This window comes from Penicillium atrosanguineum, assembly GCF_028827265.1.
Source record: "Penicillium atrosanguineum strain IBT 20685 chromosome Unknown utg000005l_segment0_segment0, whole genome shotgun sequence".
In the NCBI taxonomy this organism is placed as follows: Eukaryota; Fungi; Ascomycota; class Eurotiomycetes; order Eurotiales; family Aspergillaceae; genus Penicillium; species Penicillium atrosanguineum.
This window is the reverse complement of record NW_026623137.1, coordinates 1152041-1180030: the sequence shown is the minus strand read 5'-3', so window position 1 is coordinate 1180030 and position 27990 is coordinate 1152041. Positions and strand designations below refer to the sequence as shown.

The window sequence follows — 27990 nt, the reverse complement described above, 5'->3', positions numbered from 1 at the left end:
CCGGTGCAGAATCCTCCCTTCCTCGCTACGATTATCCGTGCAAAAGCCAAGTGACAGCTTCCCTGAAATAAGACACTTCGGAGAATTTCCACTCGGACATACCGTCACACCGGTGTTTCACTGCATAAACTAACCCGAAGTCGGAGTGTCTCCGGAGGAATATCTCCATCGCAGGTACGGAATAGATTGTGCGGCGGGTAAATGGGGAAATTCTCCCGTCCATCTAGTCTAAGTGGGCCGGATTCACGATGCTTAAAACGAGAGAGCTGTCTTTACGGAAGGATAGTGGTTGCTGAATAGTTTCTTCCCCCATTACGCCCATCATGCTTCCCGCGGCACTTCTGTTCGCCTCTTCCCTGGTCGCTGCGGCGTCCGCAGCCCTTACTTACCGCGGCGCGGATATCTCTTCGTTGATTATTGAGGAAGATGCAGGCATCTCCTATAAGACTACCAGTGGAACTACCGAGGCCCTGGAGGTCATTCTTGCTGATGCCGGTATCAACTCTGTTCGCCAGCGTGTGTGGGTAAACCCCAGCGGTGGTAACTACGACCTCGATTATAACCTCAAGCTGGCGAAGAGGATGCAGGCTCAGGGCATGACCACTTATCTGGATCTGCACTTCAGTGATACTTGGGCTGATCCCAGTGATCAAGTATGTATTGGGCCCAATGATGCGATTGAGATACCTTGTTAACATTCAAAGACCACGCCCTCCGGATGGTCCACCACCGACATCGACACCCTTGCCTGGCAGGTGTACAATTATACCCTGGATGTGTGCAACACATTCTATGAGAATGACCTGACCGTTGAAATGGTTTCGATCGGTAATGAGATCCGCGCCGGTCTCCTCTGGCCCCTGGGTGAGACGAGCAGCTACTCCAACATCGCAAGGCTGCTGCACTCTGCGGCTTGGGGTATCAAGGACTCGGACTTGGCCACCACTCCCAAAATCATGATCCACCTGGACAATGGATGGTCGTGGTCTGAGCAGGAATACTTCTATAACGAGGTCCTCGCCAGCGGCACTCTGGTGTCCTCTGATTTCGACCTCATCGGTGTCTCCTATTACCCTTTCTACAGCTCCAGCGCGACCCTCTCTGCCCTGACGACGAGCTTGACCAACCTGCACTCGACCTACAGCAAGGACGTGCTGGTTGTCGAGACCAACTGGCCCTATGCTTGCCCGGACCCCGCGTACTCTTTTCCGTCGGATCTTGCAAGCATTCCGTTCTCCGTGGCTGGCCAGGAGGAGTTCCTGGAGAAGCTCGCAGCAGTTGTTGAGAGCGTCACTGGTGGAGTGGGTATTTACTACTGGGAGCCAGCGTGGGTTGACAACGCAGGATTGGGCAGCAGCTGCTCGGATAACCTGCTTTTCAGCTGGCAGAATGACGAAGCGCGCGCGAGTTTGAACACTCTAGGCGATATTTAGGAAAGTCCAGCCCTAGGGTTAATTATTGTTCAAATATAGCAGAGGCAGAAGCATTTTTCCCCCGATATTTTTGGCATAGTTCGGGGTACATCGCCCACGTCAGCGAGGCAGACAGCGGGCAATCTGCCTTGCCCTAGGTATCGGGACCCCTCGTGGTCCGAGCCCAGAACCACTATACTGTAAACGGACTAGATCCGAATGGAGTCCGTGGATGAAACTCAGCTGCGTGGCTGTGCACGAGAGCTAAATGTTCCCAGGCGCCTTAGCCGGGTTCTAGTCTCCACCGAACACTTCAAGATGAAGCATTGCAGAGGTCGCTAGGGATAAGAATTTGCCCCGAAAAGCTTTGTAGATGGGAGAGCAAGGAAGATAAAAATAGTTAGGCGACTGCCTATCTGTTATCGGTGGGCTCAGCATTGTGGGGATCAGCGTTCGGTCCAACTAAGTAGTAGGTAATCTTCATAGTACGTGAGAGAAAGATCGGGCCATACGAACAGGTGGATCAGTCATAATTGCTGTTTCTTCGAGGGGAGTTAGGGCCCAACTTGCCGATTTCACGGAGCCCCAGACCGCCTTGTGCACGTGAAGTCACCATTTATCGTGCTCCTCCAACTTGCATCACTTGCGATGCAGTTTTGTTGCTGACACCTTTTTTGACTGTTTTCTCTTTCTCTGCGAATGCCAGATATTCGTCCTCCATTGCCCCCTGCGCTGTCCGCGATCCGTCGCCTGCCAACCCCTTAGGGTATAAACATCACCACTCGGGTCTCGTTTCGCGCCGGCTACCTTCCTCGTCCTTTCGACTTCCTTCGATTATAAGTGCCAACCCATCGTTGGCTAGGGTCCCACCTTGAAATTGCCACGATGGCGTCCCACAACCATTCCCAGGGCTCTGGTGTCTCCCCCGCAGATGTCAAGCATCGTAGTGTGAGCCCGTCACCCCACGCTCAGCAGTATCATGACCCCACCGGCCTAAACATGGATCCCTCCATGTCCGCATTCCCCTCCTTCGAAAATACAAACCCGGATATTGATATCAGTGGTCAAGACGCCTACGGCTACTCTGCGCCCTACCTCTCCGGACCACCGCAGACGCAAGGCTACGCACCACAAACCGAGCCCTTCCCTCCGGCAATCGACACCAACAACATGCCCATGTCGCAGTCATTTGAGGCGAGCCTAGTCAATCAACTCGATCATAGACCCCAGGGTTTAAGACACCAGCAGCCGGAGGGCGGTTACGTGCTCAACACCAATCCCGGGGAACTGGATTTCGGCTATCAAAACCACAGTCCCAACAGCGCGTCGGCGTCGGAGTACGATTCGTCACTATTGCTGGATCCGCAAATGCACCAGCTCCCACAGTCTATGCATCAGGCTGTCAATCCGGCGGATCTCGTTAGCCCTATCTCTAATCCCTCGGCATCTTCTCACCCGTCGTCGCAAGAACAGCAGCAGTCGCCAGGTCCTTTGTCTCCACCCGGCTCTGCTCCCGGCACGTACTACACACCCCAGCATTCGCGACACACCTCGCTGGATCCGGCTACAGCGGCTTACCTGAGCGCGCAACCCCATCAAGACTGGCAGAACGTCATGAACAGCTCCGCCGCTTTCCAAGGCCACCGCAGGGCGCCCTCGGAGGTATCTGAAGTTTCCTCGGCCAACCACTCCCCTTACCTGCCCCAGCACGATTATGACGGTATTGACTCCAACGTGTCGCCTTCCCTGGCGCCACAGAACGACCCCGCTTTATATGATAATGCGCTTGGCATTGAGTCTTTCACATTGTCCGAACAGCAGCAACAGCAGCAGGCATATAGCCCGCTCCATAGCCCATATATCTCGCCAAGATTGATTCCCCAACAGGGTGGTGAGATTGTTCCGAATGCTTCGTATCTCTCGCCCACTATGACCTCTCAATTCCCATCTGCGGACATGTATGGCATGCCCCAGGATGACATGATGAATGCTATGAACAGCGGCATGCCTGATATTGGACAAGCGTCTCAAATGGCACCCCCTTCCATTAACGTGGAGTTTGCGCCGCCTTCGCGCATTCCCAGCTTCGGTCCTGGTAAACCGGCTGCAGATCTGGACTCGTTGAGTCCTCCAGCAATGAGTGGGTTTTTTCACATTGATTCTGAACTTTGACATGCTGATTTGAATTCAGGATCCCGTGTGCGCAGTAAATCCGACCCCTATGCACACCCCGCCTCACGCTCAAGGTCTCCGGCGAATTCGGCGACAAGTCTCGAGGCTCGTGCTCCGAACACACCGCGCTCGCTGTCACCTCATTCGCGCAGCAACCCCGGCTCTCGCGACGTATCACCTTCTCGTGCTTCCAACCGACGCCTTTCAACATCGTCAATCGAGAGCCGAAATTATATACTGGACTTAGCCGATCCCCAGCGCCCCGGCGCACTTCCTGGGGACTCAAAGCGCGTCCAGAAGCACCCTGCCACTTTCCAATGTACACTTTGCCCGAAGCGATTTACCCGTGCATACAACCTGCGCTCCCACCTAAGAACCCACACAGACGAGCGGCCATTCGTCTGCACAGTATGTGGCAAAGCTTTCGCTCGACAACACGACCGAAAACGTCATGAAGGACTGCACTCTGGCGAAAAGAAATTTGTTTGCCGCGGCGACCTATCTCGAGGGGGAAACTGGGGCTGCGGGCGCCGGTTTGCGCGAGCAGATGCACTCGGCCGCCACTTCCGATCAGAAGCCGGCCGAGTATGCATTAAGCCGCTGCTTGACGAAGAGTCTCAAGAGCGAGAACGAGTCCTCCTCGAACAACAGCAACAACAGCAACATCAACCTTCTGGCCACTTGCAACCCGTTCCCCAGCCACTCGTTATGCCTGGTGCACCTGGTATAGATGGCCAGTCATCTGGCAACTTCGTCTTACCGGCTGCACTACTCGCACAATACCCAGCTCTGCAGACATTACAGTGGGATCAGATTCCTGCTGCTGGCGATGATCCAAGCGATATTGGAGGCCGGAGTAGTTTCGACGCGAGCTCAGGCGGCGAGTTTGGATTCGATGAAGATGACGGAATTAGCAATGTCTCCGGGATGAGCGGCGGCTATGTTGATAACCAGCAAGCCATGTACGGTAATCCCGGACAGTGGAGTGGATGATTTCAGATCCCAACTACGCAATTCAAAACGGAAGAGGAAAAGCATCGACGCGTCCTATTTTTCACTCGTTTCCCCCGCGATTTCGGTTCAAGGGAGCCCGTATAGAGGGCATTGGCGTTCAGATAAACGGTGGAAGAGGTCTTTTTGCAACTTGGGGTTTGATTGTTTATTTTTATACACCGGCATTCGTTTCACGGTCGTCTGTTCTCTTTCTTCCCTCAGACTCGACCTTTTGGTGATGTCTGCGTTCATCTTTTTCCACTCATGGAGTGTGATGCATTTGATGATTTTTATTCCCCCATATCATACCCGTCTCTTGTTTTGGTTTTGTTTTCTGTCCTCGATTTGGCTTGGACTTGAATAGGTATCGGTGGAGTGCTATATACCATGTCTGCAACTTGAAGTTGCCCGAAATATTAGATCTACATCTTTGTTTCCTTCCACAAAAATCTCAAATTTGATAAAGCGCCGAGAAAGAATGAAGAAGTCTACTGACAAGAATGTCCCGAAAACCTGCTGAGATATTTGTCTATTCCAAAGGATATCTACAACTACTTGGAAGCCTTCACCAACTTCTCCACCTGTCGCAGCCACTTGCGCGAGAATTCCTCCTCCGTAAATCTCAACGCCGATCTCCTCGCCCGCTGACGCATAGCAACCTTCTCTGTCTCCGGAAGCGCAAGCGCTGCCTCAAACGCGCCCGCGAATTGCTCCTCGGTCTCAGCTCTGAACCCGGTCGCTCCGTCGCCAAGATCAACGACGATATCCTCACGCGGACCGCCGGAGTCGTGTGTCACGCAAATCAAACCTGCGGCTTGGTACTCGACGACACAGATGCCGAAATGCTCATTCCACATTGCGTTCACGCCGACGGAGGCGGTGCTGAGGTGAGAGAGGACGGCGGGCCAGCTGGCGTCGCAGAGGAAGGTGGTGTTATCACGAATGCGGAGTTCATGGGCCAGGAGACGAAGGTTGTAGATGTGTGTTTCGTCTGGGCTGGCGTGGCGGACTGAGCCGATGAGAACGAGTTGAGGAGGTGGTTTATCAGCGTTGGCTGGGTCCTTGGCTCGTTCTTGGAGGAAACGTGCGAATGAGCGCAGGACTAGCGGGTGGTTTTTCTCGGGTCTGAACTGCGCGATGTAGAGCAGGACGGGGCGGCGGGTTCTTTCGCTCTCTGCGGTGACCTCGATGGTTGACTCAAGCTCGGATACGGCTGTGGGTGGGAAGACAACGGCAGGTGAGGCTGCGGTTCCATCACCTTCACCGTTGTCTGCACTCTTCGAGTTGCCCCAGAGTTTACGGATGTGCGCCGATGTCCAAGAGGAGTTGCACATGACAACGTCCACGTGTCGGCCGACCCAGCCGTACAGCCGGGCGAATAGCTGCCAGTATCGGCGCTTGACGGCGCCCTTCAGGCCCTTCCCAGCACCGGAGTTTATACCCTGCACGCCACTCTGGTCGTCGAGAGAAGCGAGCATGTCGGTTGAAATGGTAGGGTAATGAACATAGGCACCGGTTGGGACTGCAGGGAAGAGCCACTTGCTGAATGCCAAGGTGAAGGCATAGCCCATGGTATCCACGAACACATCCGGCACCAGCAGTGTGAAGGCATCGTATGCAACCACCAGAGATCCCAGCGACTGTCCCAAAAGGGTCATGTAGGGGTATGAGCTAGCGACAACGTACTTGCGCGTTGTCAGATAGAGCAGCACCACAGTCGGGGCATGCAGATGAATGTTGAACCGGGTTTCCACGCGCTCCAACATAGTCGCCTTGTTCACCTCATGGTCACCAGTGTAGATGGCACAAATAGCCTTCGGCCAACGCTTTTGCGTTGCGCGCACGGCTTCCCAGAGCACTCGTTCTCCACCACCACCGGCGTTACTACAAGACACGTCAGCCCAAGTCCAAGACAACTGATAGAACCAGCCTCACCAGAAAGGATGGAAAAATCCAATAATACCATCCCACTCAGCATCTTCACCGCCACCGCTCTCACTGCTGCTCGCAGTCTTCACCCCACTAGTGTTGTCCACCTTCTCCCAGTCCTCATCTTCCTGATTCCTGGCGAGTGAATGCGTAGAGTCCTTAGCGCGCGGTGCCCGACCTTCCTCCTCCTCAGACCGCGCCCGCGCGATCACGTATTCACGGCGAGAGCGTGTTCGTCGGCGAATCAGCCATCCCACGCCGCGAAAGACCAGACCGACCAGGCTTCCCACAAGTTGCGGGAGAAGCACAACAGTCGCGGTAACAATAAAAAGAATTAGAACGGCGTTAGACAAGAAGGCCATGGTGGCAGAAAGTCACCAGTGGCACATAGTAGAAAGATAGTTGGAGAAAGTCAACAAAGCGTTGACGTAACATACATGTGTCACCTGATCCGTGTTTTCCCCGGTCTCGCCATCTTTTTCCGCTCTCTTCAAGAGAGCTCAATGGCCGCCATTGCCATGAACAATATCCGCTTTATGGGAGCATTACGCCCCCCGACAAGAGCTTTTCTTGTGAATCGCCGGCAAATCCGGCATTTCCACCCGACAAGACCGACCCGACTTGTCGCCGAAGTCTTGGACGTATCCTCCGGCTTCATCCATGGCGTTCACTCGATCACTCACCTGCCATGGGTCGCATCAATTCCCCTCACAGCGGTGATTGTCCGAATGCTAGTTGGAATGCCATTACAATTCATAACGCGAGTCAACGCCCGACGAGAACGAGACATCGCACCTCTGATTCATTCCTGGCGAATTATGGGCACGAACAAGATGCAACAACTACCTGCGAAAGAGCAAAAAGACAGAAAGAAGCGTTTGTCAAATTTTTTCATTGTTATGTCTAAAACTCTGTCGAAGAAGTGGAAAATCATGCCGGGGTACCGATTCCTCAATCTCCTACAATTGCCGATCTGGTTATCGCTCATGGAGAGCATGCGCGCGATGACAGGCAACCAAAACGGAATTATCCCATATCTACTATCATTCGTCAGTGGCCAAGAAGGCGCTGCATCTCTACCGGCCCTGGAGCCGAGTCTAGCCACCGAGGGCGCACTCTGGTTCCCTGATCTACTAGCCGGTGACCCGACAGGCACCTTGCCTCTGCTTCTGAGTGCTTCGATAATCTTGAATATCCGCAGAGGCTGGGGCATTACTACACCAGCTGGAGATTTGGCTGATCTGCCAACAGCGCAGTTGTATCGGGCTACTTTCTTCCGAGGACTGGGCATCTTCCTTCAGATATTAGGGCTCAATATTGGTATGGCGGCTTTTGCCAATGAATTGCCGGCTGCTCTTATGATCTACTGGATCACCAGTACCAATGTCGCTACATTACAGACCTTCTTGTTGGAGAAGTATATGTTCATGCGGCCCCCAATTCCCAACTTCCAGAAAAAGTACATGGTTTATCAGAGACCTGGTGTCTCTGATCCCTTCAAGCTGAAATTGACATGATCTGGCACCTGGTTCATGGTCGTATCAAAATGGGCTAGCTGGCTGCAACACTTCGGATCGTCATCTCGAGATCTGCTCACCTTGCTCTATCATGGAAATAGCACGCAAGTTATCATACAGACTCCGGGGATTCCCCAGTGCGGTGATTATCAGGATCTCGCTTCGTACGACACATCGAGTGGTTCGAGTGACTTTACTTTGAGCCCAGGCATTGGGAGATTTATATCTCTTTGTCTTGGGTATTAAACGCTACAAGAGGGTCATTTCAAGTACGCCAGTGAGCATAGGGGGTGGTATGAATAGATTGAATATAGATTGAATATTGTATAATAATGAATAAACCGGTAACTCAAAAATTCAGGGTTCTCACACATACAAGGCTCTTCTATCAAGTAAATAAACCTCAGGAACACGAAGTAAGGAACACGAAGTAAATAATCTGGCGCCAGACCACCACTAGGAATCAAACACAGAATTGGGGGAAGAAGAATGGACAAGTAGATCGTCTGCTCGGTTTCGGGGAAGAGAAGGAGAATAATGAAGGGTAAAGCCACCAAGATGGCAGTATCTTCAGACGTATTGATCGATTCTGGATTTATATCCATTAGCCGCATGTCTTGATCAGCCCGGGCATTCCAAGACAGCTGCCCTTCCTGGGTGAGTATTCATCATTGGGCAGATAACGTGTCGGCGACATAGCGCCAGCATAGAGGCTGGAATTATTGCATATCGTGTGTGTGGACAAGTCTGGGTCTGGGGTATAGAAAGGGAAAGAAAGTCGGAGATGGGTGTATTGATACGCTGACCGGAAGTATCCAGAACCCTTCTAGCTTCGTTTACCTGTCCCTTAAATGAATGGCTACGATTTGGGCCTTCTCGTATGAATCTATGTGACCTTGGAAGTTGATTTTTGTTCAGAGGATATCATGTTGAATTTCATGGCCTTCAAATGGCTCGGAGTCAAATATCTGGCATAGCAAAGAAAAGATCATTAACACAAATTCCATTTAAAGCTTCGCCTTGGGAGGCTCCTCAGAGGCGCTGGCCTCCTTGTTGATTTCAACGGTACCGCGCGAGCCAGTGCCCTGGCCAAAGAAGATGACCTCAACAGTGACATCGTCACTAATAACGAATTAGTATGATTGTAGATCAGAATCCACGGGAGGGACATACCGGTAACGGCGAGAGTACGGACTCGGCAGAGTGAGCAAAGCACACATCATATCCGTGTCCTTGCCGCCCATAGCATTGCGGACGAGGTGAGTAGCAACGTTCTTGTCCTCGACAACGAATCGATCGGCCACACCAGAAATATCATACTGTTGCTGCCGGATCGGGCGACGCTGGCCCTCGGTCGATGCATCACTCGCCACTGCCTCAACGGGCAGCTGCTTCTGGCTGTTGAATCCGAACCAGCTCTGCAGCCAGGCCTTGTTGCCACCGCCGGACTGCTGTTGCTCGAGCCATTGGCCAACCAGACCGACCACTTCTTCGTTGCTCAGCATCTCCCAGAGACCATCAGTGGCCATGACGATGAAGTCGCCCTTTGAAGGGTCAACCTTGGTAGTGGTAATAATGGGCTCGGCAGTGACATAAGGAGGAGTCTTCAGAAGAGGCGAGGGAGTGCGACCAAAGAACTTGGCCTTGATCTTGTCTTGGATGTCTTTGGTCCACTTGTAGGTGGCGTCACCGAAGGAACGGCTAGGTTCCAGTTGTCCGAGGATACGTCCATTACGGGTCACATAGGGCTCATTAGGGTGCTCTTCCCGCAGGCGCTTCATCTCCGATGGGGTACCGCCAGTCTGATCCTCCGAAAGAGCTGTGGCAGTCCACTTTCCAGTGGGCCCTCGGCGACCAAGAACAGCGCGGGAGTCACCAGCAACTGCGACCTTGAGGTCCTTGGAGTGTGAGTCGTAGAAGCTCAAGAGAGCACATGAGCCAGAGAGTGCAGGTGCAAGCATCTCGGCGGCCACATTTCGCGAGTTCTCCTTGAGAACCTTGTCCACGCTCTTGTTCACAATATCATCGTCGAGTCGAAGGAAACCCTGCTTGATAGCGGCGTCAACAGCCTCCGATGAGGGTCTAAGAATCGAAGGATCGGCTGCTGCAGCTTTATAAGTGGTGTTGAGTTCACGGGCAACGTATGAAATAAGCACGTTTCGCAACTTGGCAGAAGTTGTCCACCCGCTAGTCAAAGGTTAGCACCCATGTATCCTTTGTGCTTGCTGAACTCCTTACGAGTGACCATCAAATACTGCCCAGAACATCCAATCACTGTTCGGATCTCCATTCGTGCTCCCAGCGACAGAGGATGGCACCTCGACGATCTTCTCGGCATGGTCGTCCTCAATAGGGGAGTTGCTAGGAACCTGGACGATATCGTATCGAACAACTCCCTTGCCCCGGTTCACCAGATAAGATTCCTCATTTTTCCGTAGCTTTTCCGTAGCTTGTTCCGGGGTCAACATGTTTAAAACGCGTCGGTCAGAGTCGTCGGTCGTCTTCTGTAGGGGCTGGTCTCCGGAGAGAGTCGCGGTGTAGAACTGGTCGTTACTCACTAGGAGAGCGCGGCGAGTCGACTCGGAGGGATCCTCGGCGTGCGCGGAAAGAATTGCGCTGGATGCGAATCCTCGAACCTGTGTTGCGAGTGACTGAGCGTTGTCACCTTGATACGCATACCATGCCCCGGAGGCGACGACAGTCGAGATCACAGCGAGGGAGAAGTTGCGGAGATACATCGATGACTGCAAAGCTGCGGGGACAAAGGACGGGCGTCTACCTCCAGAATATGGGCGCAAGCCTCGTACCTGGTTGTGGTTGAAGGAGAGCGGACTAGGCCGTTTACCGGCGACTTGCCATACTGGTGCTCGCCGAGCAGTATGGAGCGCCTGAACTGTGGCCCGACGCATTGATTCGAGATCGGTGATGGGAGTGTTGCCCAACGGTTCGTAATTCTGAGCTGCCTCTTCAAGGCGATTCTCAGTATTCAGACTGAAAGCCAGGGAGAATGCGAAGGCGCAACTCTTGATAATGGAATCACGTGTCGTGCTCCAGGCACGACACTATTCCTGATCGGGCCGTGTCGTCATTCCCCGCGGATTTCGAGATTCTTTAGATCCTTTCTTCCGATCCAACTTGCAATTCGCCGCTGAGGTGGGACATCGAGATGTCGTCGCGTGCCATCAGAAAGCTGCAGAAGCTGCGCGAACAGCAGCAGCTTGAAGAAGATCACGATGACTCAAGCGACAATGAAGCCCCGCGCCCCGCTAAGCCGAAGTTCAATGCTTTCGATCTGCTCAATGCCGGCGATGATGATGATGAAGAGTCAGAGGAGGAGACCCCGGAGCCTGTAACGCAAACTGTGCAGCCTGAACCCGAAGCCGAACCCACAAAGCCGAAGAGCGCCAGCAAGAAGAAGAAAAAGAAGGCCAAGAAGGCCAAAGCGGCCGCAGCCACCGAATCGGCTTCTAAGCCATCTGACGATGCAGAGCTGGACGAGATCGACAGAGCTCTGAAGGCTCTGGCCACGGGGGGCCAACACTCGACCGGTGCCGATCTGCCAGCGAACACACAACTCAGTCGAGATGCCTCGTTCCCAAAAACCACCGATGAGCTACTCGGCGTGGAACCGAAATATCTGAACGCAACCAACGAAATGCGGCGACTATTTGGAAATGTAGTTTTGGAGAACTTTGACCAGCAAGATGCAGGCTCGGGCCGTAGGCGGGATCGCAATCGCGAAACGGTCGACCTTGGTCAAGCTTTGACAGGAAGGTATAGCCCGGCCAGCAGAGGCCAGAGTCTAGCGGGCGTTACATTGCGCCGGAATGTCCTCATGCAAGGAAAGGACGATTGGCCACGCGCACCCAGCGGAGGCCTGGGCATGGAGATTGTTGAAAAGTATCCTCTGGGAGATACTCTTTACAAAATCGTGCATAATGCATCCTATCAGGATGTACAAAATCAATTCGATCTCTGCGTCGAGTCGATGGATCCGCAGCGGTTGATCCAGCATCTTCAGTATAATCCCTACCATATTTCTACTCTTCTACAAGTCTCCGAGATCGCCAAACATCAAGGTGATCATGCGGTTTCCGCTGACCTTCTGGAGAGAGCGTTGTTCAACATCGGGCGGTCCGCCCACTCTTCATTTAACAATCGACTCAAGGAAGGCCAGGCCAGGCTTGACTTCATGAAGTTCGAGAACCGAGAACTGTGGCTTGTTGGTTGGAGATATATTGCCAATTTGGGCATGAAGGGAACATGGAGAACTGCCTACGAATGGGCAAAGCTTCTACTCAGCTTGAACGACTCCGATCCCTACTGTATCAGACTGCTGATTGACCATCTGGCTCTGCGTGGCCGGGAGTATGCGCAGTTCATTGACATGTGCACCCAAACTCGTTTTAGCCGCGACTGGGCTGGTCTGCCGAACATTCAGTGCTCACTGGTGATGGCTTATCTACGCCTAAACAGGCCCCAGGACTGCCGCCGGCAGCTCCACCACGCCATGTCTCGTTATCCGTGGGTGTTTAGTAGACTCGCACAGGAATTGGATCTTTCACACATTCCTAAGCAGATCTGGGGCAAAATGCCACCAACTGGGTCTCATGAGCTCCTCACTGAGCTCTACATTACTCGTGCAAAGGATTTGTGGAACACACCCGAAGCTGTGGCTCTGATCATGGAAGTCGCCGACACTCTTTCCGGTGAGGAGCCCATCGAGCCACCGGAGATCACTCTGGATATTGCTCGTCATGTTGTTCTATCCGATATCCCCAAGGTGACAACCCACCTACCAAATCGCTTCGTATCGGGCCGAATGTCCTCTTCAGACCCTCTCCCTCCATATGAGTCGGACGCTTTCCGTCAGCAATCAGATCCAACTCCGGCATACCTCTCCCGAATCCCAGAAGGCGGTCGACCGCAATGGCTCCGCGATCTGATGGGCCAGATCAACGACGGGGCCATTGCCTTCCCCCGCTTCCAAGGCGATGACGAGGAAGGCGGTGTTGGCGAGCACGTTGAAGCCACAGATGCGCGTGCAGATACTCGACCCCGTGCATTGGATGGCGACCAGCAAGTTCTTGAGCAATTACTCCTAGGAGATGGATTGGACTCTCTGCAGATGTTTCTGCATCAGCATGGAGTTGATCGGGGTAACTGGGGAGATGTATTGGACTATGCTCCGCTCACGGATTTCCTGGAGACTCTCGGAGCAATCCAGCCAGAGGACCATCGTCAACAGTTGCTGCATGGCCCTATTCAAGGTGTTATTGGTGAATTTGCGGTTACCATGCTTGAGGATGAGTTGGAGATGATGGAAGAAGAGGAAATGTCGGATAATAGTGATGTATAGCCCGCTTGATGAAGGTTGGGCATAGAATAGAGTACAAAAGAATCTCAAAACGGCAGCACTGACCTCAAACGAAATTTTACCAACACACATAGAGCCTGTCCCACGAACATGAGTTGTTACATCATAATCTTCTTGAATTGATCTTCCTTGACGGCCATAACAAGGCTAACAGCTACCCAGGGACGAGCGATTTTGAGAACATGGCTTTGTGAGGAAGCAGGGCGGTGCTTGGTTCTTGCGTACTTGCCCGGAAGACTGCTACGCACCCCAAGTGGGTCGATTTGATCATTTATATGGAAGAGGCATAGTTTTACACGATATCAGTCCACTTGGAGAGTCTTTGTTCTGACTCGATAAAGTGTCATGATCTGATTGACTCGTAGATTTTACCAAGCAAAAACACAGCCCTATAGTGGACGCCTGATACCAGAAGTGCGGATAAAACTAGGTTCACGCATCACGAAATACGAAATACGAAATGCGAAACCCGAAAATGTAGACTATAGAATCAAAGATTCATAAGCTGACAGAGATGATTTATGATCTCGTTTCCCATGATTCCAATCCTCACTACTCCGAAAACTCTGTTTCATTCTCTTTGGCTTCGTGAGAACCACTGATCATAATGACCGATACATCAAAGTGCACATTCGTCACCTCAGAATGCCCCGTCGAGGCAACAACATACGGTTATAGACCAAATCTAGGCGCAAACTTATTCTTCGCCATTCTCTACGGCCTATGCGGATTATACAGCCTGATCATCGGGATCAAGTCACGACAATGGACATTCACCATTGCCCTTGCGGGATGCAGCTTCATTGAATTAGCAGGCTACATCGGCCGAATTTTGATGCAAAGCAACCCATGGACTGAGGGAGGATTCGATGTACAGCTTGTTTGTCTGATTGTCGCCCCGTCATTCATCGCTGCGGGTATCTACTGGTCGCTAAAGCATATCGTGCTCTACCTCGGACCTGAAAAGTCGCGTTTGCCGCCTCGTTTCTATCCGCGAATTTTCATCGGTTGCGATATTGCTTCGATCTTGATTCAATTCGCCGGTGGAGGTATGGCTGTTTCTGCAAGTGCAACTAAGACAAAGAAGCTTGATGCTGGGAATAATCTGATGATTGCTGGTATTGCTTTCCAGGTTGCTACTATGGGCATTTGTGGATTGCTTGGGATTGACTTCGCCTTTCGTCTGTACCGACAGGGACGGTCTTCCAGATTTGAGGAGAAGCGGTCGAAGAAAGAGGCGTTGCTGTTCAATCTTTTCTGCGCCGGGGAGATATTTGCTTATATCACTGTCCTGATCCGTTGCATTTATCGGTAAGTGGCCTGTGCTGGTCTGAGAAGCAATGGCTAACTTTTCTAGTCTTCCGGAGATGGCTGAAGGTTGGGCCAATAGTTTGATGCGGAATGAGGTCGAATTTATGGTCTTGGATGGGATGTAAGTTCTTTCCCTTCCTACTACAGCAGCCTGCTAATAAGTTCCCTTCATAGGATGGTCGCCTTAGCCGTCGTCACTCTTACAATCTTCCATCCTTATTTCACCTGCCCATTTGTTCGCAAGTAGGACCTAAGCTCGAGAATTCGGAGAAGCTTTCATTTTTAGGTATTGCAATGCGACGGGGGATTTACAATTAGATTTCCTTGTTTTTGGTACAATAGAGCACCTTGCGTATATATACTTTGGCCTTAAACTATATGCACGATAATCACGAGAGCCATAGGCTCTGTCACTGAATCACCCATTACCTCAACTTCTCGATCACCTTGAGGAGATCGGCCATCAAACCCATTGCCGTAATCTCACCTCCGCCTCCGCCTCCTTGTAAAATCAAAGGTGTAGCACTATATCGCTTAGTGTGTATGCTAACAATCTGACTGCCCTTGAGATTGGCAATAGGACTGTTCTTCTCCACATGCTGAAGCCCAACTTTGATAGTTTTCGTGGCCACATCGATACTGCCAATATACCGCAGAATCTTGCCCTTTTCCCGAGCATCTTCTTTGATAATTTCCATTCTGTCATCATAAGCAGGCAACTGCCTCATGAATTGGGCAATTCCTTCAGACGAGGACTGCAATGAGACCAGTTCGGTGGGTATAAGTGATTCAACCGGGAATGCATCCGGACGAGAGATCTCGAGACCAATGACCCGGGCAATGATAGTTAATTTGCGTGCAAAGTCAAGACCGTTCAGATCATCCCGCGGGTCGGGTTCTGTTTCGCCTGCCTCTCGAGCGTGAGCAACTAGAGAGCTCCATTTCACATCGGGCGTGCCAAACGCAGGCATGAACTCCCCCAAGAGCAGGGATAGTGTCCCAGAGAGAACACCTTCAATTCGAGTAATCTCATCTCCGGTTGCGATCAGATCTCTCAATGTTGAGAGAACCGGAAGGGTCCCGCCAACCGTACACTGATGGTGCACATATGCATTTCCCTGGTTTGCAGATGCGAAGATGTCATTCCACAGTGATATATCCGAGGAGAATCCTTTTTTATTGGCTGTTACCACAGATACTCCGTTTTTGAGAAATACAGGATATGCCTGTGCGAGAACAAGATCGGACGTGTTATCCACGAGAATCGCACGACCAGGGGCAGCTGCGAGATATGCCGCGATCTCGTCCGGTGAAAGAATGCTCGCTTTAATTAATGATGGCGTCGCTGCGGCATCTGACCAATTCGTGGCGGGAATGCAAGGTGAATATGCTGGTGTCGGCGCGAGCAGTGACTGCGATGAGCGGGCCAGCAGACCGATCTGAGGCGCATTGGGCAATTTTCCCAATTGCTCGAGGAAGGCATTTCCAACACCGCCAACACCTTTCAATTGTCAGCGCTCATTTGAAAGTCCTGGAGAATAGGCTAAAGGTAAGGTGTTTCATACCGACAACGCCGAGATAAATGGGATTGGCCATTAGGTTTTTTTTAATGGTCAATTAATGGTCGAAAGGCCAGTAACCAAGTGATATAGCTAATTTACGGATTATGTGGGTATCAATGCGATGAGGTTTGAACGAATGGACGTGAGTCAGGAGGCTTGGCTGCTGAGGTCGTCAAAATGAGAGTTCGGTTAAAAGTTGTTCGGGATGCAGCCCCGCTCGGCGCAAGTGCTTACGGGCCAGCCCGCTCATTGTAGAAAACTAAAAAAGGATCACTACAGATAATGTCTTAGCACAAAGATTCGACTCTTCTTATGCATCAATACTCGAAGACAATGTCTTCTATGGACAGCCACGTAAAGTTTCTCCCGTAGGCCAGAAAACTATGTACACTCGGAGCCGGTTTGGATCAGTACTGAACTCAGATAGAGAGTTTTCACTCTCAGATCACTGTCGTTGTGTTTCTTTTTTAAATCTATATGTACTGAATTCATGTAATTCTATATCGCTGTGATACGATCCCCACACTGTTATAGATTTGTCGAAGGAATTTCGAAAGTAAATACAATGATCCTTACACGGGTCTGTCGCAAGTTCTATGCATCAGCAAATACTATCATTTTATTCTTCCGATTTACATGGATGAAACTTTACTATGCATTAGAGAATGCACCACTCCAGGGGGGTCCGTGTTTGTCAAGACATTTCTTTGGTCAAACCCCTTTCTTTTACACCTCATTTTTGATATCAATCATTTCTCGCCGCTCTCGTCTAGATCCTTTTTTTAGGCCGAACGAATGAAAACTGCTCAGAAAATTGTTGATCTAATCCTTGCCGATCGTCTGAAGTACAACGCTCGACTGCATCGCTACGCCGATAGCCGATAGACCAATGTTCTTTAAACCAGAAGGTTACCCTATCCGCAGTAATGTGAATTGGGCCATTTGCGAGAACCGTGGGGGATGTGTTGAAACTGCCCCTCGGACCGGCATTCTTGTGTACGCGTGGTTTCTATGAAGACCTGAAGGTCTAGTAGTGTCAACAAACTAACTTTCTACAGTGACAAAATCTAAGTCTTGACTTATCGAATGCTGCCTGTCACCTTGTCGGCTTAGCAGGTGTTCAGTCTACTAAAGCAGAAAAATGATGCCCGAGCCCAGTCTTTAGAGTCCTTTCAGGTAGACAATTCTTTCAAGTCCGTTGGCCCTAAAACAACGTCTTCCTCCAGATTTCAGAGGTCTTCTTGGCTCCCCAAGGTTCCATGGCTATACTATGTCTTATGTCTTGATCCACCGGCACACTAGCTGTTTTCTTCTCCAAACTCTTCCTAGCGAGCCTGCACATCACAGGGGTGTATCAAGGCATATTCCAAATTGACCATTTCCCCCAAACCATCCCCATAACAATACCTAGCGACGCACACGACTCTTATCAAGTAAGGAACCCGGGTAGGTGCAGCATGTCCGTGCGCGTGCATCATTGACAGGCTGAGTCATCCAATAATGTTTCACCATCGCTCGTGCGCCTGCAAGTGACCGAAAATGGGTTTTTCTTATCTGAAATCCTGCAATTCTCACTTGCAGTCGCATCTCGAGCCTCTACATGACCCCTGCCCTGCTCGCATGTCCGCTGGAGTTGCCCCGGAACTCACCCGCATCGATTGTGTCATAGCCTCATCTTCCCCATCCAGATTTTTTCAGCTCCACCCGTCTCCAGCAACGCGAAAAAATTCCCCCGCGGGACAATGACTATATTACAGACGATGAGCAGTATGGGCGCAGACGGGTCTGTGCCTTTGACGCCGAGGGAGGCTGCGTCGGGTCTTCTGGGTTCGGTGTCTATGACTTGTTGGATTTTCCTTTTGGTATGCTTATCGCCCGTGTCTAGGGCTTTCCTGGAGGGGTTTTGTGTGTTGAAGCTTTGACGCGCATTCTGAAGAAGGGGAAGAAACGTCCTAAAGAAGAAAAAATATCTAACTTATCCCGAACGCAGGTCCCCCAGCTTATCGAAAACTACCGCAACGGCAACGCCGAGGCTATCTCGCTCCTCTTCATCTTCGTCTGGTTCATCGGTGACATCGCGAACCTGGCGGGTGGTCTTATGGCAGATCTAGTCCCCGTGATTCTCGCCATCGCAGTCTATTTCTGTATCGCGGACGGTGTCCTGATCGGTCAATGTCTTTACTACAAGGCGTTTAATGCGCGCTCGGAGGTGCACCGTCGGCGGCGCTCGTCTACGGAGACACCCGATCCCACGACCCCGCTACTCGGTCGACGATTCAGCGATGCCGTTCCACCGCAGGGACGGCGAAGATCCTCTGGTTCGCAGCGGGGCTACCACGCTGGTCGGCGCGATAGCCAGCCCGAGGATTCGCTTGCCAAGATCGTGGAAGAGAGCGAGTTTGGACGCAAGGCGTGGATCAAAAACTTCATCAGTGTTCTCGGTATCTTCGTTGTCGGTATGGCCGGGTGGACGATGGCCTGGAAGACTGGGATGTGGGCTCCGGCGCCGGAAACCCACAACGATGGGGCTGTAGCTACTGGTGGCCAGGTTCTGGGTTATTTCAGTGCTGTCTGCTATCTTGGGTATGTGCTTGTGTTGATGACTCGGCAATGGATGATACTAACTTTGTGACAGAGCGAGACTGCCTCAAATCTATAAAAATTATTCCGATAAGTCATGCGAAGGTATGTGCATTCGCTATCTAGGATGTTTTCTTTTATTGACTCCTCGACTATAGGATTGTCACTCCTCTTCTTCATTCTGTCTCTTATGGGCAATCTCACATATGGCGCAGGTGTAAGTATTACCCAAGCCGTGGTCTTGCGGAACAAATTCCACTAACTGCAATTACAGATCCTATTCCACTCTACTGAGCGAGAGTATGTTTTGACCAACCTTCCCTGGCTGATTGGCTCCTTGGGCACCATGGTTGAGGATGTGGTCATCTTCATCCAATTCCGGATCTACGCCGTAAAAGAAGATGCTCCTCTCTTCGCGGCATCATGATCGCCCTCTGGAAGCTATCTTCTATGCGATTGTACTCGTTGAATTTCTATGCGATTGCACTTGATGAATTTGTACATACATAGCTGCTATAGGATTGGAGGACTTTCGGAATTGTGAAGTGGAGTAGGACTGGGGGGCACTGGGGCAGGCGAGCATGGCGTTAGGTTTCAGCCAACGGGGTGTGACGTATATAATTCACAGTATTAATGTGATCCACTTGTTGCTCATGACATGGATCTTGAAACCAAAGTAGGACAACGTCGTGAGGTCTAGACGTCGACTGGGACAAGAACTTGACAGTTCAAAAGGTCCAACCGGACATACTACTCAATGACTACGAGAATACCCAGCACCAGAATCAAACCAGATTCCTAGATTCGTGATCGCATGGCAGACATGGCATCAGGGCTGGGCATAGCTGGGCCCATCCATCAGAGAAAGAAAAAGAACATACAACTACCCTCCAGACCGGACAGAAGCCGCGGTCATGGACAAATCATAAAAGGTGTGCCAAACGTCTGTCTTCAATTCCCCTAATATCCTGGAAGCAACAAAAGTTTCGGAATCGCAAAGGCATCCGATCGAATCCACCTCCGTCACAGGGTGATGCGGAAGTAGACCGAGCACCCAGTCTCCATATGAATGTCCTTGTCCGTTTGAAACTTTTGCTATTTTCTTTTTTTTCTGCCCCGTGATCTAGATCTTCGTAGAAAGGGTCGTGGAGTATCGAATACAAGAGAGAATCGTCGAGGGAGCCATCAGGCGGATGCGGGATAAGAGGCGAGGGAAAGAGCAAAAGGGAAACGACTTTATATTCGGAGCGGTTAAAGCGCTTAGTCGAAAAGTCCGAATCCCATGTCGTCATCGGACTCCTCCTTCTCTGTGTGGAAGTTAGCATCAACATCTTGTTGGATGAGACCGTGCAGAAAAACGTACCCTCGACCTTCTCCTCAGCAGCAGCCTCGGCGGGGGCGGCAGCACCACCGGCGGCGGGGGCACCACCAGCAGCGGCGGGACCGGCAGAGCCGACGTTGGTCAGGAGGTCCTTGACGTCCTTGCCCTCAAGAGCCTGCAAATTCAAAATCGTAAGTCACTGGACTTGAATGTGTCGCACTTCGAACTCGGGTATCGCAGAGAAGCGTCCACGTAATAGAAAAGGCGACGGGTCTGATGTCAAATATTTACCTTGGCGAAGATGGTGGCCCAGATGGGCTCAATCTCCTCAACCTTGGCGGCACCGATCAGGGTCTGGATCTTGTCGGCCTGAAAGATAAATTCGAGGTTAGTGACTGTCGGAATTTGTGCTTGTATGGCTGAATCCATTTATTTCGCAGTTGATCCTTGCGTCGCGATCCGAGTTCTCAATATGAGAACCTTTGTTCACGAATCTTCAATCCCTCGATAAATTCAACCACGTGAAAAGGAGCCAACGTACGGAGATCTCAAGGCCCTCATCCGCGAGGATGAGAGCGGCGTAGGAGCAGGCGAGCTCGGCGGTAGACATTTTGTCGACAGGTGGTGTTGACCGGACTGGGTGTCTTGAAGGTGAAGAGTGGATGGGGAGAGAAGAGAAGAAGTGTATCACGAAGGCCTATCCGAACAGGGCAACCGCGCGGGCGTGTGTGGGAAAAAGCCCTCGCTTAGGGCTTGGCCTAAACAGGCTTAGCTCAAACACCATCCCGTGACCTCGACGTTAGTCCTGTTCCGGTTGCTGAATGACTAATCACGGGTAATCAGCCCGTATCGCTGGATATCAGTCGGTCCGGAACTGACATCACAACCGTGTGGGGTTCAAGTGCTTTATCGAAGTCTCCTGAGTGTATCAAAGTCTCTATTTTCTTCGCAGACATATTCATTCTGTCTCGCAGTACCATCCGATCATCCCGACCATCTCCGCGCTTCGGCCATGGAGTCCCCCGCCAACTCGGTCCCGCTAGATCCGCGCGAGCAGCCTATCCTCGAATGCCTTCTCCGAACCCGTGATTCCCTTCTACTGCTAAAGCAGGACAAATCATCATACATCAAATCTCGCGACGTCCTTCCGCTTTATGAGGAAGTTATCGGACAGGTGGAAAATCTCAATGCTGTCCGCAAAGAGAAAGAGCGCCCCACACGCTTGGTTCATTATCGCTGTGAGTACCGGAATGGAATGTGCATGATCGGTGAGGCTATAACTAACCTGCGATCGCTTTTAGTGGACTACGTTCTTGACGACTGCTTTCAGTTGATTTCACTGCTCTTTTTGACGGTGGGTAGGAACAATGAAGCCCCGGCAGTGTAAGTCGATCGCTACCCCGCGCATTTCTCTCCCATGTACTAACATCAACCCAGTTACTCTCTAGCGACTACTATCCAGGTATCTCTATGAAACGAGCATCTTTTCTACCAAATTCTGATTGTCCCTTGTAGCGCCTGCTCGACCACCTCGAAGAAGCCGGATTCTACAGCTCCAAAGATTTGAATTCCATCACCAAGACCCTCGAGTCCCTGCGCGAAACTCTTGATCGTGGCCGCAATAACTATTCCCCCGCTCTTTTGACGCTTCTTGAAAGTCGCCTGGAGGAATGCCAGATCTCCTTAGCGAAGTTGCAGAAGGGGCTTGCGCTGCTGGCCCCCGGTTTGGCGCAAACACACGAGACACTGGTTTCTATTTTGCGATCAACATCTGCTGTCAATACCCGCTCAAAAGTGCGCATTATCTCTATATCATTGTTTAAGTAGAACTAACTAACTTTATGTCTCCCGTCAGTTCTCGAAGACGGAAGTGAACAACCTACGGGAACAGTTGAAGAAGATTGAAAACACCCAGAAAGATGGCAACTTCGTGGACGCCGATGGTACCCCTTTTGCTGGCCAAGATGATCTCAAGTCTTTGATGTATCGGTGCTGGCGATGGACTGAACTTGTTCTGGAGCGGTATGTCCTGACTTTTTGTTCGCACCCCAGCAATTACTAACTTAACCCAAGTGAGGGCAAAATCAATGAACGTTTCCAGGAGCAATACGATCGCCTGCTTGAAATCCGCAACCAATTGGACCGACTTTCTGTGACACAAGCCTGGTCCCTGCGGGAGACGGATCTGTTTGGATATCAGCGCAAACTCGATAGAATCGACGAGGCGCGGGTTAATGGTAACTTTGTCGATGCTGAGGGTCAACCAGCTGATCTTCACGCCCAACGGGTACGTGTCTATATTGAAGCCCCACTGTGGTCTTATGCTAACTTGCTTGTTTAGACATTGTTATACCTTATTCGACGCAGTTACGCCTACATCTACGCCCTTCTTATTTCATCTGAGCCCGTTTCGGAGGCCTTGCTGCCGGTATACAACCAACTGCAGACCCTCCGCCGGTGTCTCGTTGAAGTTAAGGAGTCTGGTGGTGTGTCCAATTCCCGTGAATTGTATCCCTACAGCATGAAGGTACGAACCTCTCAAAAAAATTTCTCTTGTTATTCTTCTAACCGTAGCAGCTCAACTCGATCGATAACATGCGCATCGACGGCAAATTCTATGTCGGTCCCGATATTCCGGAGGGCCAAGGAAGTGTTAACGCCCTGCTAGCCGAGTGCTACGACTTTGTCTGGGAACTGCGAGCTGCGGTGGTAGACGAAGAACAACAGTCTTAAACCATTCCAGTAGACACATGCTTCTTCATTTTCTTCTTGTTCATCTTTCCCTTTGATGTGTGTTAATCTTATTACCTCGACCGAGGGCTGGCCAAGCCATTGCCGTCGACCGATCTGTGATTGTATGGTTTGAGCTACTTAATGATTTCCTAGTCCTGCTTTGATGATACGAGAGGCGTTTGATCTGGGACCGAGGTGCCGACTGGCATCTACCATGGAGGCAATGTCCCCAGTACTGTGCAATATTGAATTTATTTCATTCCATTACACCGTTTCGCCTAGTAAGTATCTTCATGAGCAGTAAACTGTATCTTCAATCTACTTCGTTCATTCGTAATGGACTAATCTAGGCTGTGAATGGTGCATGGGAGGTAAAAAAAATATGCATTGGTGGTTCATAGTTCGAGAGGTCCAACTGCGGCTTTTCAGATCCACAACAAGTCCTAGTCTATAAACCTCGATATGAGATCGAAATTGACACCTGCGAGACAACGTCGCGGCACAAGAATTAAGCTCAGACAAAAGTACCAAGTTGAATGATTAATAACGATCGCTCCCCCAGCGAAATCCCGGTATCGGCGCTCCTTCCAGCCAATCACAACGCAGGCAAATAACGAATTCCGACCGCCCAAGGAAAGCCTAGGAAACCTCGATTGTGACTCTTTCCCCAGTATCCACCCTCCACACTTCAAGATGGTGAGCCAGTTAGTATGGCAGCGAGCCACTGCCTCGCGCAGGGTAAGTTCATCCCGTTCAGCATGGATTGACCCATCATTGACTCCTGCAGCTGGTCGGACGCCTGTCCCCACAACGCCTTACCCGTGGTATGGCCACCGAAGCCGCCTCATCGCGTATGCCGCCCTACCCCAAGATTGTCCGCAATCTCGAACAGGTTCGCAAGGTTCTGGGCTCCGAGCGCGCTCTCACCCTGGCTGAGAAGATCCTCTACGCCCATTTGGACAACCCCGAGGAGTCACTCCTCTCCGGTACCAACAATGGTCGCGATATCCGTGGTCAGGCCAACTTGAAGTTGAAGCCCGATCGCGTGGCTATGCAGGATGCCTCTGCGCAGATGGCTCTTCTGCAGTTCATGTCCTGCGGGCTTCCTTCGACTGCTGTCCCCGCCAGTATTCACTGCGACCATATGATTGTTGGTGAACGTGGTGCTGATACCGATCTGCCCGCTTCCATTCAGGGTAACAAAGAGGTCTTCGACTTCCTGGAAAGTGCTGCTAAGCGCTATGGTATTGAGTTCTGGCCCCCGGGTGCCGGTATCATTCACCAGAGTGTTCTGGAGAACTACGCCGCTCCCGGTCTGATGATGCTGGGTACCGATAGTCACACCCCCAATGCTGGTGGTCTTGGTGCCATTGCTATTGGTGTCGGCGGTGCCGATGCTGTCGATGCGCTGGTCGATGCTCCCTGGGAGCTCAAGGCCCCCTAAAATTCTCGGTGTTCGTCTTGAGGGTCGCCTCAGCGGCTGGGCCTCGCCCAAGGATATCATCCTGCACTTGGCTGGCAAACTGACTGTCCGCGGTGGTACTGGCTTCGTTGTTGAGTACCACGGTCCTGGTGTCGAGACTCTCAGCTGCACTGGTATGGCTACTTGCTGTAATATGGGTGCTGAGGTCGGTGCCACCACCTCGCTCTTCCCCTTCTCCCCCAGCATGATCCCCTACCTCGAGGCTACTCATCGTGGTCACGTCGCCCAGGCTGCTGCTGAGATTGCTGCTTCTGGTCCTGGTAACCTGCTGCGCGCTGACAGCAAGGCCGAGTACGACCAATTGATCACTATCAACCTGTCGGAGCTCGAGCCCCACATCAACGGCCCCTTCACTCCCTGACTTCTCGGTTCCCCTGTCCAAGTTCGCCGACACTGTCCGCGAGAAGCAGTGGCCCGAGACTTTTGGAGCTGGTCTTATTGGTAGCTGCACGAACTCCTCGTATGAGGACATGACCCGTGCTGAGCACTTGGTCAAGCAGGCCACCGCCGCCGGTCTCAAGCCCAAGGCGGACTTCTTCATCACTCCTGGCAGTGAGCAGATCCGCGCCACTCTCGACCGTGATCAGACCCTGAGCACCTTCTCCGAGGCTGGCGGTGTCGTGCTGGCTAACGCTTGCGGTCCCTGCATTGGCCAGTGGAACCGTACCGACGAGGTCCCGAATGGTGAGGACAACGCCATCTTCACTTCCTACAACCGTAACTTCCCTGGTCGTAACGATGGCAACCGCCGCACCATGAACTTCCTGGCCTCTCCCGAGCTCGTCACTGCTCTCGCCTACTCTGGCAACACGACTTTCAACCCCATGACCGACTCTCTGACCACCCCCGGCGGCGAGGCTTTCAAGTTCCAGCCTCCTCAGGGCTCGAACCTGCCCAGTGCCGGCTTCGAGGAGGGCAACCCCAACTTCCTGCCCACTGCTGCCGTTCCCAACGCTGACGTTGAGGTCAAGGTGTCCCCGACCTCGGACCGTCTGGCTCTATTGGAGCCCTTCGCCCCCTTCCCCGAGGGTGATCTGTCTGGCCTTCAGGTCCTTTACAAGGTCAAGGGCCAGTGCACCACCGATACCATCTCCGCCGCCGGTCCCTGGCTTAAGTACAAGGGCCACTTGCCCAACATCTCTGCCAACACCCTGATTGGTGCCGTCAACGCCGCCACTGGCGAAACCAATGTCGCCTACGACGAGAGCGGAAACAAGTTTGGTATCCCCGAGCTGGCCGAGCAGTGGAAGCAGCGTGGCATCGAGTGGCTCGTCGTCGCCGAGGACAACTACGGTGAGGGTTCCGCCCGTGAGCACGCCGCTCTGCAGCCCCGTTACCTCGGTGGTCGCGTCATTGTCACCAAGAGCTTCGCCCGTATCCATGAGACCAACCTGAAGAAGCAGGGTGTTGTTCCCCTCACCTTCGCCAACCGTGAGGACTACGACCGCATCGACGCCTGCGACAAGGTCGACACTGTCGGCCTCTACGACACCCTACAGGCCGGTGGCAAGGGCGAGATCCAGCTGCGTGTCACCAAGCGTGAGACTGGCGAGTCCTTCATGGTTCCCGTCAAGCACACTCTTAGCAAGGACCAGAGCTCTTTCATTCTTGCAGGCAGTGCTCTGAACCTGCTGGCCAAGAAGGCCAACGCCCAATAGGTGTATTTTGAACTTTCTTAACTAAAAGTCGTTCTCGGAGTTGTTGATCCGGGTGAGGGATGCATATTCACTATTTACTATAGCACAACTTTTGCACCATGTATTGGAGACATAGATTTCTGTCGTTTCTGCGGGCTAGATGATATCCATTGTGATCTGTATTCTATTTTTACGTCTTCCACCCCGTACTCACGCCATTCGCCATCTAATTCCACCCCTGCTCAAGCCTCTCTCTATACTCCGTAATCATCTCTGTGTTAATATTACTTCCACCACAAACAACAACGACAACCTTCGTCTGGGCATTCAAATCCGGGACCACATCCTTCAACCTCCCATTAAGAGCAACCTCCAAACTGATGCCACACGCCAACTCCACCTGCAACCGCATCTCATCGGCAAGTCTCAACACACCCCTCGCAGCATCAGCATCCGACCCGACAATACTCTCAACCACCACCCCCTTCGGCGGCGAGACCGCATTCTCAAACGCCTTCTCCGCTACCGTCAACGCACCCAACGAAGTAGCTTGAGACGTAATACCCTTCAACGAACTCAACCTCCCCTCACGAAGGGAATGTGCCAACGCATGCGCTCCATCCGTCTCAACAGCAACAACTCGAACATCTCTCCCCTTCTCCCCCTTGGCCAAACACTTCTCTAACCCTTCAACCACACCATTCAACAGTCCCCCTCCACCAACACTACAAATAATCACGTCCGCAGGGAATCCTCCCTCCCCAGTGCCCAATTGTGTCTCAATCTCCGAAATCATTCCTCCCGCCCCCTCCCAGATATCCACATGATCAAAGGGCGGCACGTAGACATTCCCTTCATGGCCCTCAATGAACGTCTCCCGAAGGAAAGTGTCCGCTTCAAACCAGCTTGCGCCATGCTGTACTACCTCTGTCGCTCCTGCGGCGCGTAACTTGTCTATCATATATTGTTTCGTACTGTAGGGCACGACGACCGTGCAGGGACAGCCTAGGTCTCGCGCGGCGTGTACGGCTGCAAGACCTGCGTTGCCGCCCGAGGAGCTGAAGAAGTGGGGTTTTCTATCTTTGGTGGATTGTTGGGTGAGAGACTGGAGGATTAAGTTGCCGATGCCCCTGGATTTTGGTTAGTTGATGTTAGAGAATCATTGATATGGGAAGGGCAGACCGGGATTTAAAGGATCCTGAGGGTTGGAGGAGTTCTAGTTTCAGGAATATGCGGCTGTTTGGAATTATTGTTAGCTTCCTCTTGGTATTTGAGGATTGAGATGGATGAGGGGATGTACCATCCTGCTTGTTTGGATAGAGTTGCGCATTCAATTAGGGGTGTTTCGATCCAGGGCTTTTTGATCGATGATTCAGACTCGGAGGCCATTGTCGCTGGGACTTGAGGGGGGTGCAATTGCGGATTTTGTGGCATTGAATGCTGGGTTGGTGGGGTTTTTCATACCCTTGTTCCCCGCATGTTGTCTGCAAGGCGTGCCTATCTTATCTGTCCCGATGCTACTAGGTATACGATATCGCTTGGGTTCTGAGTCATGCGTGTTCTCCGTGGTTGGGGGCTTTTAAATCGGTTGCTCTACTATTTCAATCGATGCAGAGAGGCTTGGGGAAATCTTGAATATGACTTTCGCAATATAAAACCTTCTGTTGGTTCGGCGGGCATGAGGACCCTGGAATGTTCGCCAACAAAGCGGCCCATATATATATTTAGGTGAACAAAAGTACGAATATTTCAATTGTTCATGGGGACTAGCTACGCCTCTCATCGCTTCTAGTTTATCAATAAATGCAATGGACTCCATTCATAATCATCATAGTATCGCAATAAACATGGCCAAGTCTAGAGCTCGAGCGTGTACACCTATGCGAAGGAAAGAGAAAGAGGCCAACGCTCAAAAAAGAATTTCTTACGGCCCCGGACAACCAAGAGAGCAAGACACAATGAC

At 51.7% G+C, this 27990-nt stretch overlaps 13 protein-coding genes across 13 annotated transcripts; 8 read left to right on the top strand and 5 right to left on the bottom strand.

The window, feature by feature from the left end:
* Positions 1-323: 323 nt before the first annotated feature.
* On the top strand, positions 324-1433 carry N7443_006694 (arabinogalactan endo-1,4-beta-galactosidase; the record flags this gene model as incomplete). The annotated part of the gene is made up of 2 exons (XM_056886750.1): positions 324-653; positions 705-1433. The coding sequence occupies 2 exons, from the start codon at positions 324-326 to the stop codon at positions 1431-1433; spliced, it is 1059 nt and encodes a 352-aa protein (XP_056740399.1).
* An 864-nt stretch (positions 1434-2297) lies between these two features.
* crzA (putative C2H2 transcription factor Crz1) lies at positions 2298-4577 on the top strand (the record flags this gene model as incomplete). The annotated part of the gene is made up of 2 exons (XM_056886749.1): positions 2298-3552; positions 3604-4577. The coding sequence occupies 2 exons, from the start codon at positions 2298-2300 to the stop codon at positions 4575-4577; spliced, it is 2229 nt and encodes a 742-aa protein (XP_056740398.1).
* Positions 4578-5128: 551 nt separating this feature from the next.
* N7443_006692 (alpha-1,2-mannosyltransferase ALG11) lies at positions 5129-6868 on the bottom strand (the record flags this gene model as incomplete). The annotated part of the gene is made up of 2 exons (XM_056886748.1): positions 5129-6461; positions 6513-6868. 2 exons carry the CDS (start codon positions 6866-6868, stop codon positions 5129-5131), a joined length of 1689 nt encoding a protein of 562 aa, XP_056740397.1.
* Positions 6869-7009: 141 nt separating this feature from the next.
* Positions 7010-8023, top strand: N7443_006691 (putative mitochondrial export translocase Oxa2; the record flags this gene model as incomplete). Its single annotated transcript, XM_056886747.1, has 1 exon — positions 7010-8023. The coding sequence occupies one exon, from the start codon at positions 7010-7012 to the stop codon at positions 8021-8023; it is 1014 nt and encodes a 337-aa protein (XP_056740396.1).
* Positions 8024-9030: 1007 nt separating this feature from the next.
* ptcF (type 2C protein phosphatase ptcF) lies at positions 9031-10932 on the bottom strand (the record flags this gene model as incomplete). Its single annotated transcript, XM_056886746.1, has 3 exons — positions 9031-9145; positions 9197-10210; positions 10262-10932. 3 exons carry the CDS (start codon positions 10930-10932, stop codon positions 9031-9033), a joined length of 1800 nt encoding a protein of 599 aa, XP_056740395.1.
* A 257-nt stretch (positions 10933-11189) lies between these two features.
* N7443_006689 (transcriptional repressor TCF25 family protein) lies at positions 11190-13382 on the top strand (the record flags this gene model as incomplete). The annotated part of the gene is made up of 1 exon (XM_056886745.1): positions 11190-13382. One exon carries the CDS (start codon positions 11190-11192, stop codon positions 13380-13382), a length of 2193 nt encoding a protein of 730 aa, XP_056740394.1.
* Positions 13383-14007: 625 nt separating this feature from the next.
* N7443_006688 (RTA1 domain-containing protein) lies at positions 14008-14958 on the top strand (the record flags this gene model as incomplete). Its single annotated transcript, XM_056886744.1, has 3 exons — positions 14008-14711; positions 14758-14832; positions 14886-14958. The coding sequence occupies 3 exons, from the start codon at positions 14008-14010 to the stop codon at positions 14956-14958; spliced, it is 852 nt and encodes a 283-aa protein (XP_056740393.1).
* A 178-nt stretch (positions 14959-15136) lies between these two features.
* Positions 15137-16307, bottom strand: N7443_006687 (uncharacterized protein; the record flags this gene model as incomplete). The annotated part of the gene is made up of 2 exons (XM_056886743.1): positions 15137-16212; positions 16277-16307. 2 exons carry the CDS (start codon positions 16305-16307, stop codon positions 15137-15139), a joined length of 1107 nt encoding a protein of 368 aa, XP_056740392.1.
* A 1726-nt stretch (positions 16308-18033) lies between these two features.
* N7443_006686 (PQ-loop repeat-containing protein) lies at positions 18034-19280 on the top strand (the record flags this gene model as incomplete). Its single annotated transcript, XM_056886742.1, has 5 exons — positions 18034-18135; positions 18264-18856; positions 18909-18958; positions 19012-19070; positions 19128-19280. The coding sequence occupies 5 exons, from the start codon at positions 18034-18036 to the stop codon at positions 19278-19280; spliced, it is 957 nt and encodes a 318-aa protein (XP_056740391.1).
* Positions 19281-20113: 833 nt separating this feature from the next.
* rpp1 (ribosomal protein P1) lies at positions 20114-20784 on the bottom strand (the record flags this gene model as incomplete). The annotated part of the gene is made up of 4 exons (XM_056886741.1): positions 20114-20160; positions 20217-20349; positions 20466-20543; positions 20716-20784. The coding sequence occupies 4 exons, from the start codon at positions 20782-20784 to the stop codon at positions 20114-20116; spliced, it is 327 nt and encodes a 108-aa protein (XP_056740390.1).
* A 402-nt stretch (positions 20785-21186) lies between these two features.
* N7443_006684 (uncharacterized protein) lies at positions 21187-22907 on the top strand (the record flags this gene model as incomplete). Its single annotated transcript, XM_056886740.1, has 7 exons — positions 21187-21412; positions 21476-21528; positions 21690-21968; positions 22030-22196; positions 22248-22461; positions 22516-22701; positions 22752-22907. 7 exons carry the CDS (start codon positions 21187-21189, stop codon positions 22905-22907), a joined length of 1281 nt encoding a protein of 426 aa, XP_056740389.1.
* A 693-nt stretch (positions 22908-23600) lies between these two features.
* N7443_006683 (aconitate hydratase ACO2) lies at positions 23601-26048 on the top strand (the record flags this gene model as incomplete). The annotated part of the gene is made up of 4 exons (XM_056886739.1): positions 23601-23645; positions 23695-24318; positions 24374-24681; positions 24716-26048. 4 exons carry the CDS (start codon positions 23601-23603, stop codon positions 26046-26048), a joined length of 2310 nt encoding a protein of 769 aa, XP_056740388.1.
* A 205-nt stretch (positions 26049-26253) lies between these two features.
* On the bottom strand, positions 26254-27416 carry N7443_006682 (putative L-serine dehydratase; the record flags this gene model as incomplete). Its single annotated transcript, XM_056886738.1, has 3 exons — positions 26254-27157; positions 27210-27263; positions 27328-27416. The coding sequence occupies 3 exons, from the start codon at positions 27414-27416 to the stop codon at positions 26254-26256; spliced, it is 1047 nt and encodes a 348-aa protein (XP_056740387.1).
* Positions 27417-27990: the final 574 nt, after the last annotated feature.